At 49.2% G+C, this 12,423-nt stretch overlaps 1 protein-coding gene across 5 annotated transcripts in view; it reads left to right on the top strand.

The window, feature by feature from the left end:
• NPHP4 (nephrocystin 4) overlaps positions 1 to 12,423 on the top strand; it is a 111,824-nt gene that overhangs the window by 2,774 nt on the left and 96,627 nt on the right. For all 5 annotated transcript variants that reach the window (XM_027060605.2, XM_027060603.2, XM_027060606.2 and 2 more), the window contains one exon: positions 4,192 to 4,364. In XM_027060605.2, the coding sequence (XP_026916406.1) occupies positions 4,230 to 4,364 (135 nt within the window). In that variant the 5' untranslated portion in view covers positions 4,192 to 4,229. The remainder of the gene's footprint in view (positions 1 to 4,191; positions 4,365 to 12,423) is intronic.

The raw sequence follows: 12,423 nt of genomic DNA, 5'->3' as shown, positions 1-12,423 counted from the left end.
GCGTTCCCTGCCAGGTGGACCAGAACGCGAGTGTTCCTCGGCACCTGCCGGCCAAGTGCGGTCGCCGGCAGGAGGGGAAGGAGGTGCCCGGTCAGGAATCTGGGCCAAGTGGGCAGGGTCTTCAGTGGCCTGCAAGGGGGCACGGCCCCAGAGCTGGGCAGACACTACAGGCAGCGTGCAGAGGCCCCATTCAGAGGCGACGCTTTACCTGAGGCAGGAAGGCCTTCCTACACGGCGAGCTTCAGGCTGTCGCGGCGCTTGCTCGGTATGAATTAATGTCCCGGTTTTTTTTTATTTTTTTTTAACGTTTATTTATTATTTTTGAGACAGAGAGAGACAGAGTATGAATGGGGGAGGGTCAGAGAGAGAGGGAGACACAGAATCTGAAACAGGCTCCAGGCTCTGAGCTGTCAGCACAGAGCCCAATGCAGGGCTCGAACTCACGGATTGTGATATCGTGACCTGAGCCGAAGTCAGACACTTAACCGACTGAGCCACCCAGGCGCCCCAATGTCCCAGTTTTATAACAAGTGCATGGGAAGACGTTTTCCCTAAAAAAAAAAAAAAAAAAAGGGAGTCAACTTTATTGAGACTTCAGTTAGATTTTATGAAAATTTTTTGAGTTCTGATGATGAGCCAGGTACCAAGGACACGGGAAAATAGATCCCTTTATGCAGGTGGCTGGCCAGTACAGGACAGGTGGCAGCCGTGCCCGTGGGAAGCCCAGCAGCTGGCCCTGGGAGCCTCCCAGAAGGTCTCTTGGGCAGGTGGCCCTCCTGCTGGGTGTCAGGCCTCCACTGCTCAGAAGCGCACCTGTGTGTCCTGTGGCTTTTGTAATGGTACCACGTGCTGGGTGGCTCAGGACGACACAGAGTTCTTCTCTTTCAGTTCTGGAGGTCCGAAGTCCACGGTCCGTCTCACTGGGCCGAAGTCGAGGTGTGGGCAGGGCTGCGTGGGGGAGGATCTGTTTTGCTTTGTGGTCACCTGAGCTTCCCTCTGACCCTCCTGGGTCCCCCACCAGGCCCGCCTATGGAGTCCAGGGCACTTTCCTCACCTGAAGGTCCTTAGCTTAATTAATCATGCCCCCAAAGTCCCTCTTGCCATGTGAAGTCACACATTTCTCAGGTTCTGGGGATTAGGACAGGGACAGCTTTGGGGGCAATTCTTTAGCACAGAAAGCCTTCAAGGGCTTTTCCTGACAACTCAGCTCCGGTGGGAGTGGGGCTGCCTTCCGTCAGCCTGTCTCCACCTGGAGGTCTGGGTCCTCCCCACCCTCATCTCCGCCAGTCTCTCCTGGGCTGGCCTTGACCTCGGGTTCTCCCTGGAGTGGCAGGTGGCCCCTGGGGCTCCCGGCTGGCTTGGGCAGCTCCTGTCTTCTGAGCAGAGACAACCTCTCCAGAGGGAACCATGGCTGGAGTCCCAGGGGAGACGGTGGTTTGCACACCGTGGGTCACATGTCATCTGTGAGCGCGCCACTAGAGTGCTCTGCCCGTAATCGTGGGCGGCCTTCCCACACATGGGGTTGGGAGGGTCATTCCTTAAAACGGGGTATCGTGCAGACCAAAGTAATGCAGGACAAGGACCCCAATGCATGCATGCTGTCCTGCTCGGGAACCGCCCAGATTTGGATGCTGAGGTGGATGCCTGCTGTGGGGGGGGGGGGGACTCCGGGGTGGGGGGCACTCCCGTGGAGGGACAGGGCTCTGTTCCCCGGGCCCTCTGGTGTGGGAGAGCATCTCAGGCCAGTCACATCTGTGCTCTGTGGGCTCTGCTCCCCACACGCTGCACAAGAGCCCTCATCCTTTGGGTCCCGCTAGAACAGCCCTTCATGCTTTACAAAATCGTTGAGGACTCCAAGGAGCTTAACATCTACCAGGATTTACCATGTTAGGAATGAAAACTGAGAAATGTCAACACTGTTATTCATTTAAAGATAGCGATAGACCTGTTACAGTGTTAGCCTAAAGTGTATTTTTTTTTTACGAAAGCCAACTGTTTCCCAGAACAAAAAAATTAGCAGGAAGAGGGGTGGTTTTGCGTTTTCGTAAGTTTTTTTTAACGTCTGGCTTAGTAGGCAGCCGGGTCTCATACAGATTTCTGTTTTGAACCTGTTGAGCTATGTTGTTTTGGTCGCAGTCGTTGAAAGAAACTTGGCCTCACTCAGAAGGGAGGAGTGTTTGGGTAAAAATTAGGGATGTTCTCTTCTGGTGCTTCACCAAAAAGCAGTAGTTTCTTGAACGTTTGTTGCCAAGTAGAGTTTGACACTCTGCCAGTGAACTTGTCATACTCTGGTACTTAACAGTCCTTTGATCTGTCCTGCACTTTGGGTGGGTCTTTTACACATGCAGGCTTTTATATCGTTAGGCCCTGCACGCTAGGAGACTACTGGTTCTAAGGTAGGCTCCTCTTCTAAACAGTGCAGATTTAATCCTACAATTTCAAAAGATCCCTTTCCTTACCGTCACCATCCATCTCAGGAAAACCTTCAAGGAGCTGGAAGCTGTCAGGTTCCCGGGGGAGGATACCGATTTCCCCGATTCTGATTTTTGCCTGAAAGCTCAATTCTTACAAGTTTTCCTTGAAGTGACAGACTCATTTTGTTCACGTCTGTCTGTCTGCAAGGTGCCCAAGTTCAAACGAGCACGGTTTGTCTCTGAGCTGGTCTTTTAGTAAAAACGGTGCTGCTGAGTGACAGAAGCAGCTGGTCCCCCGCACAGTGCACAGATCATGCCCAGCTGACCCCGAGCCAACCATCACCCTTCATTTTGTAGCAGAAGGGCTTTTTTGTGGATTTCCCACATCATCACAAAATATTAGAAATGTGTGTACTCAAGGGCCAAGAAGTGGTGGTTTTCACAGCTTTACCAAAGACATTTAAAAAAATTTTTATTTTTTTAACATTTTTATTTCTGAGACAGAGAGAGAGCGTGAGCGGGGAGGGGCAGAGAGAGAGAGGGAGACACAGAATCTGAAGCAGGTTCCAGGCTCCGAGCAGTCAGCACAGAGCCCACATGGGCTCAAACTCGCGAACTGCGAGATCATGACCTGAGCCAAAGTCGGCCGGCCGCTTAACCGACTGAGTCCCCCAGGCCCCCCAACCAAAGACGTTCTTAAGTGAAGCTTCCGTGTCTTCTGCTGTGAGTGGTGAAGAACACCCAGCGGCCCGAAGGGTTGGGTGCCGTTGCCTTGGGGCGCCCTGAGGCCCCGGCAGCTTCGCCCACTGTTGCCGTGGCTTCATCAGCACAAATTGTCCATACAGAGAAAAAGGCCCATGACATCTGAATATTGTGGAAATATTTTTGACCTTGTGGAGCCCTTGACAACCCCGGGCAACCGCAGCGTCTGGGGACCACGTTTAGGGAACCGCTGTCTTAGGGGACCAGATCGCTGCCCTGTCTTCCTTGTCATTTGAGTGTACGGGATTCAGCCTCTTATCAAAGCCAAGATTGTGCGTCAGCTGGAAGGTTGACAGTTCTAGAGAAGGTTCAGATCCCTGTCTGCCCGGAAGGCGGATGACATCCTTGATAAGCCAGGTCCCCAAGAAGCTCTTAGCATTCAAAACCTGTCCCAAATCAGCTTTGGCAACAAGGGACTGCCCATGTAGCTGAGCTGTCCTGGGTGGCTTTGGGGTCTCTTACCATGACACCTAGACCCACTGGTCCTTTTGCTCTGCTTGCTTTTTCCACATGTGTCTCACGGAAGCTGCTCCCGTGGTGGCCCCTGACAGCTTCACACTGATGACCTCTCTGCTTTAAGGGCTGCAGAAAAGAGTATTTCCTTCTCTCAATAGGAGCAGCAGAAGCTGTGAGATTTGCATCTCGTTGGCTCTGACTGGGTCATGCCTCCTAGTCCCTTCCAAGACGGCCCTAGTCCCCAAGGCCTGGCACTCTTGTGTAGTGCTCAACCTCCGCAACTGTACAAAGCAGCCCTGCATGTGCCTGTCTCTATACCGGTCACTGGCTGAGGCCAGCCTAGTCATGCTGTCGTTGGGTCAGGACAGCAAGGACGGAGAGGCTATCCGGAGCGAGACGGGGCACGTTAACCCCGGGGAAAGCAGCATGGGATTCGGAGGGAGGAGTGGCGGAGGGTGGGTTTTGGGGATGGTGTGGTGGGAGGTAGGAGACTTTCAGAATTGCTCTGAGCGCTGTGGCCCTTAAAACTCCTTTATTTATTTGAACGCAAATCACGCAGGTAATCCTAGAGGCCCGAGTCATCCTCAGACTGGCAGAATGAAAGACTGGCTCAGGAGTTTTGACCAAAACGTGCTGGTCCCTCCCCACCCACAGAGAGCACGCCAGCCTATAAAGGAATCGACTGCGTTTCAGTGCGTCCTGAAGTGGCTTGATGGGCCGCTGATTAAGCAGGTAAAGAAATTTGCTATTTGTTGTCAACTGCATGTCGTTACTGTTCCAGCTGAGAGGATATTGATTTTCACTTATTTATCTGAGTCTTACCACTGTACCCATTACCTCGGGCTTTGGCAGTATTTGGAGGCAAAGTGGCCCATCAGCAAAGAGAATACCTGATTCAGCGACTCGGTCAGCACTTTTGACACCGGGTGAAGGTGTCTTCTGCCCACAGTGGAGCAGTTTTAAAACCCCGGTAATCTGATTTTTCTTGGGTCCCTTGAGCCGGCATATTTGCAGGAGGTGGGCTCGTGCACGATTCAACACCGCCTGCTTGCGGCCTGGCACTTAGAGCTGCCGGGGCAGAGCTCCGGGCATCCTGGCAGAAGCCGTGTGCCTGGACGTACCACGGCCGTCTGCACACTCGGGCCCTTGCTCCGTGGCTCTGCAGGCGTCCGTGTCCTTCCGGGGCAGGGAACCTGGGGAGAAGCTGGTGCTTCTGCGCTGCCCGCGGGACAGTCACGTGATTGGAGGCTTCCAGTGAGGCCCAGTGGGGTGCATGGGAAGGATCCAGACCTGCCAGTGCGAGCATGTGACTTTTTGTAGGGTTTGGCCTGGCAAGGCCGTGTCCTCCTCTGCAGGTGGTCCTAGAGCTGGTAGGGCGATGCTCCATGTCCAAGTCGTTGGGGAGCTGGGTCTGTAAGAGCTCACTGCCGCGAAGGCGCCCACACCCTCCGGCTCCAAGCCCTTTGGTCCAGCGCCTGCTGTGTGCGGCCTCCGCGTTGGCCCCGCGGTAGCTGCTGTTCCCCCAGCTGTACCGCCCAGCACTCTCCTGTACCGGCCTGCTTTGTCCCGAAGCCGGGGCCGTCAGAAGAGGAGGCGGTCGGAGACCAGCGGAGCCGGTTGTGAGGGACGCCCGGCTCTAGGCGGCCGGCGGGACAGACAGCCAGGGGGCTCTGCCTCATAGGAGCGCACGAGTCAGTGACGGCACTGTCTCTCTCCTAGGAGTTTTACGAAGGAGATTTTATTCATTGTCCCATTTTATTTCGTTTATTTGTATTTGTTTTGGAAAAGGTGATTACCGTTGTTCAGAATTCACTAGGGTACGCCAGCAAAGTGTATCATTCCACGGAGTCCCTAAGGCCCCAGTGTCCCTCCCTGGACACAGCCGGCACGACCTGTTTTTTGGTATAGCTTTCCAGAAATTGTAAGCAAATGCAACAAATAAATACACTTGTATTTTATGCTTTAAAGATATACTTAGCAAGGTCTTACAGATGTTCATGTCATCACGTGAAGAATTTCATTCTCTCTTATGACAACATAGTATTTCTTTGGATGATTCTGCGTTTATTCAGACCCTTATTGATGAACACATAGAGTTTTTTTTCAGTTGTTTGCTGTCACAGATACAGCTATAATGAATAACTTCATTTACGTGTTTTTTTTTCATGTACACATGTGTCTGTAGAATGAGTCCTATAAGTGGGATTCCTGATTCAGAGTCACGTGTCAGAAGTTATTGTTTAAGACCCAGTTATAGGCTGTTTATAAAAAAAGCGTGCTTTAAACAGAAAGACGTGAACTGTATGTGTGACAGTAAAAGGATGGAGAAAATATAGGCCATGTAAACCCTGTAAGAAATCTTTGTGTTGTACTGATGTCAGATAAAGTCAATTTCAAGGTGAGGAGTATTACCAGAGATAAAGGGGCATTTCTTCCTTCCTTCCTTCCTTCCTTCCTTCCTTCCATTTTGAGAGAGAGAAAGAGAGAGAGATTCCCACACAGGCTCTGCACTGTCAGAAAGGGCCAGATGCGGGGCTTGAACTGATGAACTGTGAGATGTGTATGTGTATGTGCCTCTCTTGGGGCCTGTAAGACCACCCTCAGTTTCAGTGATTCATCGGGAGGACTCCCATGGCTCGGCACGTGGTCCGTCTCCCAGGAAAGATTTACTACTTTTACTAATTTACTTTTTTACTTTTTTACTTTTTTACTAATTTACTTTTACTAATTTACTACTTTTACTAATTTACTCTCGCTGTAGCGAGAGGATACAGAGCAGGATCAGCCATGGGAGAGGCATGTGGGGGGAAGTGTGGGGGCAGGCACATGCTTCAGGGATGCTCTGCCAGTGGAGCCCCACAGGGTGCATTCAGTTCTTCCAACAACAGTAATGACAACACGTGTGAAACGTTCCCAGCCAAGGAAGCTTGTTAGAGGCTCCGGACGTTTTGGGGACTGGTCGGGTGGGCATCTCCTGCCTAGCGGGTTCCCAGATCACAGACTCCCAGCAGGAAAGCAGGTGTTCAGCATAAACCACTTTGTACAGCTTAGGCAAAGTACGCAGTGATCGGTAGAGTGACGGGAACCCCCAGCCTCCAGCCAAGGGCCAGCCTCGTGGACCCACCTTTCAGAGCACACAGTTGGGCCAGCCGTGTTAGCTCTTCTGTGCACGGTACCCGGTAACACAGCTTCCAAACACGTGAAGCAAAATCGTGTAGAACTAAAGGGAGCACTGTTCAGATTCGCTGTCACCACTGGAGACTTTTAACTCTCCTCTCTCACTAACTGATAGAGCAAATAAACCAAAAACCAAAAACCAAAACAGGGGCGCCTGGGTGGCTCAGTCCATTAAGCGTCCGACTTCAGCGCAGGTCATGATCTCACCATTTGTGAGTTCGAGCCCCGTGGCGGGCTCTGTGCTGACAGCTTGGAGCCTGGAGCCTGCTTTGGATTCTGTGTCTCCCTGTCTGTCTCTGCCCCTCCCCTGCTTGCACTCTATCTCTCTGTCTCAAAAATAAATAAACATAAAAACATTTAAAAAACAAAAACAAGCCAAAAACCAAAAAATGCCCCATAATGATTTGGAAGATCTAAACACCACCAACCACCTAGACCTGTCTGTTATCTCTAAAACACTACAGCCAACAAATAGAATATGCGTTTTTCTCAAGTGTGGAAACTTCACTGAGATAGGCCATATGCTGGGACATAAAAATAAGTCTCCATGGATTTAAAATGATTGAAATTTATAGAGTATACATACGTCAACTGACTAGTATGGTATTAAATTAGAAATGAGCAACGAGATATCTAGAAAATCCTCAAATAGCAGAAAATTAACACACTACCAACTAACCCATGAGTCAAAGAAGAAATCATGGGGAAATTAGAAAATATTTTGAAGTGAGGAATGGAAGAACATACCAAAATTTATGAGGTGCAACTATTTGAGTCCTTTGAAGGAAATTTATAGCTTTATATGACTATGTTAGAGGAGAAGAAAGGTATGAAATCAATGATCTCTTTCCTCCATCAGAATCTACATAAGAAGTTAAACCCGAAGAAAATAGAAGGAAATGGTAGATTTCTGCTTACTTAGCAGAAATCAATAAATTAAAAGGGCAAATAGAGAAAATCAGCAAAGTTAGAAGTTGGTTCTTTGAAAAGCTTAATAAAATTGGCAAACTCCTATAAGACTGGTCATGAGCAAAGAGAGAGAAAACACAGATTACCAATATTAGGAAGGAAGGGAGTATTATAGTATATCTTAACAGACGTTAAAATGGTAGTCAAGGGAGAGGCACCTGGGTGGCTCAGCCGGTTAAGCTTTCGACTTCGGCTCAGGTCATGATTTCACATTCGTGAGTTGGAGCCCCGCATTGGGCTCTGTGCTGACAGCTCAGAGTCTGGAGCCTGCTTCGGATTCTGTGTTTCCCTCTCTCTGCCCTTCCCCTGCTCACTCTGTCTCTGTCTCTCAAAAAAATGAATAAATGTTAAAAAATTAAAAAAGATAATCAAGAGATATTATGAATAACTTGTGTGCCAAGAAATTTGATAACTTAGTTGAGATGGAGAAATGTCTTGAAAAGCACAATTTACCAAAAGTTACACTAGAGGAAATAGAAGATCTATTAAAAAAAAATTATTTTTGAGACAGAGACAGAGTATGAGCGAGGGAGGGGCAGAGAGAATGAGGGAGACATAGAATCTGAAGCAGGCTTGAGGCACTGAGCTGTCAGCACAGAGCCTGACATGGGGTTCAAACCCACAAACTGTGAGATCATGACCTGAGCTGAAGTTGGACACTCAACTTACTGAGCCACCCAGGTGCCCTGAGGAAATAGAAAAGCTAAATAGTCCTATATTCATTAAAGAAACAATTCATAAGCAAACATCTTCCTCCAAAGAAAACTCCAGACTTAAATGACTTCACTGTTGGATTTTATAAAATATTAAAAGAAGCAATAATATGAATTCTAGAACAAACTCTATTAGAAAAAAGAAGAGAGAGGATGCTTTCCAGTGTCGGTTTTTTTTTTTTTGAGCCCCCATAACTGATAACTACATCAGGCGAGGATATCACAAGTACAGACTAACGTCCCTCATGAATATTAACACAAAAAACCTTAAAATATTGGGACATAGGATCTAGTTAGTACCTTACAATCAGATGGGGTTTAACACAGGAATGCAAAGTTTTACAGTTTTTACAGTTGATTCTTGAACAGTATGCGGGTTGGGGTGCTGACCCCCTCAAAATCAAAAATCTGCATATAACTTTTGACTCCTCCAAAACCTAATTACTAATAGCCTGCTGTTGACCAGAAGCCTTCCCAATGTAAACAATTGATTAATACGTATTTTGTATGCTATATGTGTAATGTACTGTGTTCTTACAATAAAGTCAGCTAGTGGAGAGAAAATGCTATTAAGAAAATCACAAGGAGGGGCTCCTGGGTGGCGCAGTCGGTTAAGCGTCTGACTTCAGCCAGGTCACGATCTCGCGGTCCGTGAGTTCGAGCCCCGCGTCGGGCTCTGGGCTGATGGCTCGGAGCCTGGAGCCTGTTTCCGATTCTGTGTCTCCCTCTCTCTCTGCCCCTCCCCCGTTCATGCTCTGTCTCTCTCTGTCCCAAAAATAAGTAAATAAATAAACGTTGAAAAAAAAAAAAGAAAATCACAAGGAAGAGAAAACACATCTACAGTCCTATAATGTGTTTATAAAACAAAAAAACGTATAGGTGGACCTGTACGGTTCAAATCTGTGTTGTTCAAGGGTCGGCTGTACATACAAGAAATCAGTGAAAAGACAGCATTTGAAAGAAGACTGGGGTGCCTGGGTGGCTAAGCATCCAACTTGATCTCAGCTCAGGTCTTGATCTTGGGGCTGTGAGTTCAAGCCCTGTGTTGGGCTCTATGCTGGACGTGAAGCCTCCTTAAACATAAAAAAAATAATAATAATAGTAAATAAAAGAACACCAAGTAGGAAACAAACGTAAAAAGCATAGTCTTAAAAAGTTTATACGATTTGAGTTATTTTGGGAATTGACAGCTTTAGATGACAGCAAACTTCCCTGTGAAAGGTGTTGGCTAAAAATATTAACGTATTTTTGAACTCAGGATACTTTCTTAATAATTTTAGTATGTCTTTCTTGCTGTCCCACTTACCTTTTCCATTGAGTTTAACTTTACCATGAACGTTGATTGTTCTTCTTTGCTTTGGCTATTCCGATTCAGTTTGATGTTTCTTGGGCACCATTGTATATTTGCAGCTGCGTGGGGGACACAGATGACTATCCCACATTCTGTCTTCACACACCAGCAGAGACTGTTTAGAAACCTACCTGATTAGAAATGGGTACGGAGTCACATAGAGGTGGAAGGGTGGTTAGGGTCTGGGTTCTGGGAAGAGGGCTAGGTCAGCAGGAAAGGTTTGGGAATTAGCAGGTTGTGGCTGGTGCTTACATCTCTGAGAACGGGAGGAAGAGGAGGGAGAGAGGAGGAGGGGGGGAGAGAAAGGGGAGGGGGAGGAGGATGGGGAGGAAGAAGAGGAGGGGGAAGGATTAGGAAGAGGGAGGGGGGAGGGAGGAGGAGGGGAAGGGGCAGGAGGGAGAACAGGGAATGGGGAGGAGGGAGGGGGTGGGGGGGAGGAGCGAGAGGAGGAGGGAAGGGGAGAAGACGAATGGGGAAGAGAAGGAGGGTTAAGAGGCTGCTGGTGGCACCCTGGGCAGCATCAGCAGTGAGGGGAAGCTTAGGATCAGGCCCCTGGGGACAAGTGCACTGAGTATGGGGCAAGGTCTCGTTCTAGGCCCTAAGGATGGGGCAGGGAAGAGTATCCGGGAGGATACTCTGGGCCCTTATCCTCCCAGAGCTCACACTTGGTTGGGGGCAGCAGAGAACTGGATGAACCCCGGGGAAAGGGAAAGCAAGGTCAGAGGACTGGCAGGGGTCTAGATGGTGGAGGTCAGGGAAGGCACGGGAATGAGGTTCCTGAGAAGAGGTAGCTGGGGGGAATAGGAGGAGGGAAGGGGATGTGGCTAGAGAGACAGGGGCCATGCTGAGAGAGGTGTGTGGAGGCCTGGGGAGTGGGGAGGTCCCCACAACTCCGTGATTGAAACCAGGCTTGGCTGCCTCCTCCCTACCTGTTTGCTGTCTTCCTGCTTCCTCGCTCCCAGCTTCCAGGGACAGAAAACACTGCCATCGTCCTTTGCTAGGGGCTAGGGACGTGGGACTCACGAGCGCTAGACCCAGGAGAAGCCTGGGCACCGTGAGGCAGCTGGCCACCCCATCCTTACCTGTTCTGTGGTTCTGTCCCTCACATCCACATCCAGCCCATCCTGGCTGAGCTCCTGGTGCTGGCTGGAGGGAGATGAAATTGACAAAATAATTGTGAGCTATTTAAGGTGCCCAGTGAGGGGTTTGATACACTGTACATTGTGAGGACCCCCACTGAGTTAAATGACACATCCGGCCCCTCCCTCTTCCCTCACGGTTGCTGCAGTTACACAGGGGGACCTTGTTTTATTTATTTATTTATTTATTTATTTATTATTAAATGTTTGTTTATTTTTGAGAGAGAGAGATAGAGAGCTTGAGCAGGGGAGGGGCAGAGAGAGAGGGAGACACAGAATCCGAAGCAGGCCCCAGGCTCCCAGCTGTCAGCACAGAGCCCTACACGGGTCTCGAACCCATGAACCGCAAGTTCATGACCTGAGCTGAAGTCGATGCTTAACTGACTGAGCCCCCCAGGCGCCTCAGGGAATATTCTTATACACATATTTTTATGGGTTTGTCTAAGGGTATCCAGAGGATAAATTCTAGCTATGTTGCTAGAGCAAAGCGTGCATCTGATCAGATTTTCAGTATTGCCAGATGCCCTCCGTGGAGATGGTAACATTTTATATGCCCATGAAAATTGTACAAGAATACCTATTTCCCCCATCCTGTGGCAGAAGTTGTCAAAGTTTTTGATTGTTGCTAACCTGAGAGGTTAGAGGTGGTATATCATTATTTAAAAAAAAAAATTTTTTTTTAACATTTATTTATTATTGAGAGACAGAGCATGAGTGGGGGAGGGGCAGAGAGAGAGGGAGACACAGAATCTGAAGCAGGCTCCAGGCTCCAAGCTGTCAACACAGAGCCCAATGTGGGGCTCGAACACACAGACTGAGAGATCATGACCTGAGCTGAAGTCAGACACTTAACTGACTCAGCCACCCAGGCGCCCCATGGGGGGTTTAGTTTTAAAACCCATGTCATGAGAGGTGCCTGGGTGGCTCAGTCGGTTGAGCATCTACCTCTTGATTTTGGTTCAGGTCATGTGGGATCGAGCCCCATGTTGGGCTCTGTGCTGACAGTGTGGAGCCTGCTTGAGATTCTCTCTCTCTGTCCCTCCCCCATTCTTGCTTTTGCATGCTCTCTCTCTCAAGTAAACTTAAAAAAAAAAAAAAACCTATGTGGGGTGAGGGCAACGTTGAGAAGACAGTTTTTTACTGTTCCTAAGAGGCGGGGTATGCCAGGCCACATAGGGCCATGCGGGGTGGCACCAGGGTGTCATGGGGTCTGTCAGGAGGCGGAGCAGCCGGGGAGACCATAGCCAAGAGTCTTCACCTTGGCTTTCATGGGAGGGAAGGCACAAGGCAGGGTGAGCACTTGACCAGGTTTAGGATTGGCGGGTGTGAATCATTTCAGAGGCCTCCTGGAGGCTAGGAGCCAGATAGGGGACCAGGTGGGAGTCTGGACTCTGGATTGGCCGGTTTGCATATCAGAGATGTTCTGGAAGGCAAGTCATTTA

The sequence above is a fragment of the Acinonyx jubatus genome, chromosome C1 (assembly GCF_027475565.1).
Source record: "Acinonyx jubatus isolate Ajub_Pintada_27869175 chromosome C1, VMU_Ajub_asm_v1.0, whole genome shotgun sequence".
NCBI classification, from domain to species: Eukaryota; Metazoa; Chordata; class Mammalia; order Carnivora; family Felidae; genus Acinonyx; species Acinonyx jubatus.
Note: the sequence above shows the minus strand (reverse complement) of the source record. Positions and strands in the feature narration are given on the sequence as shown.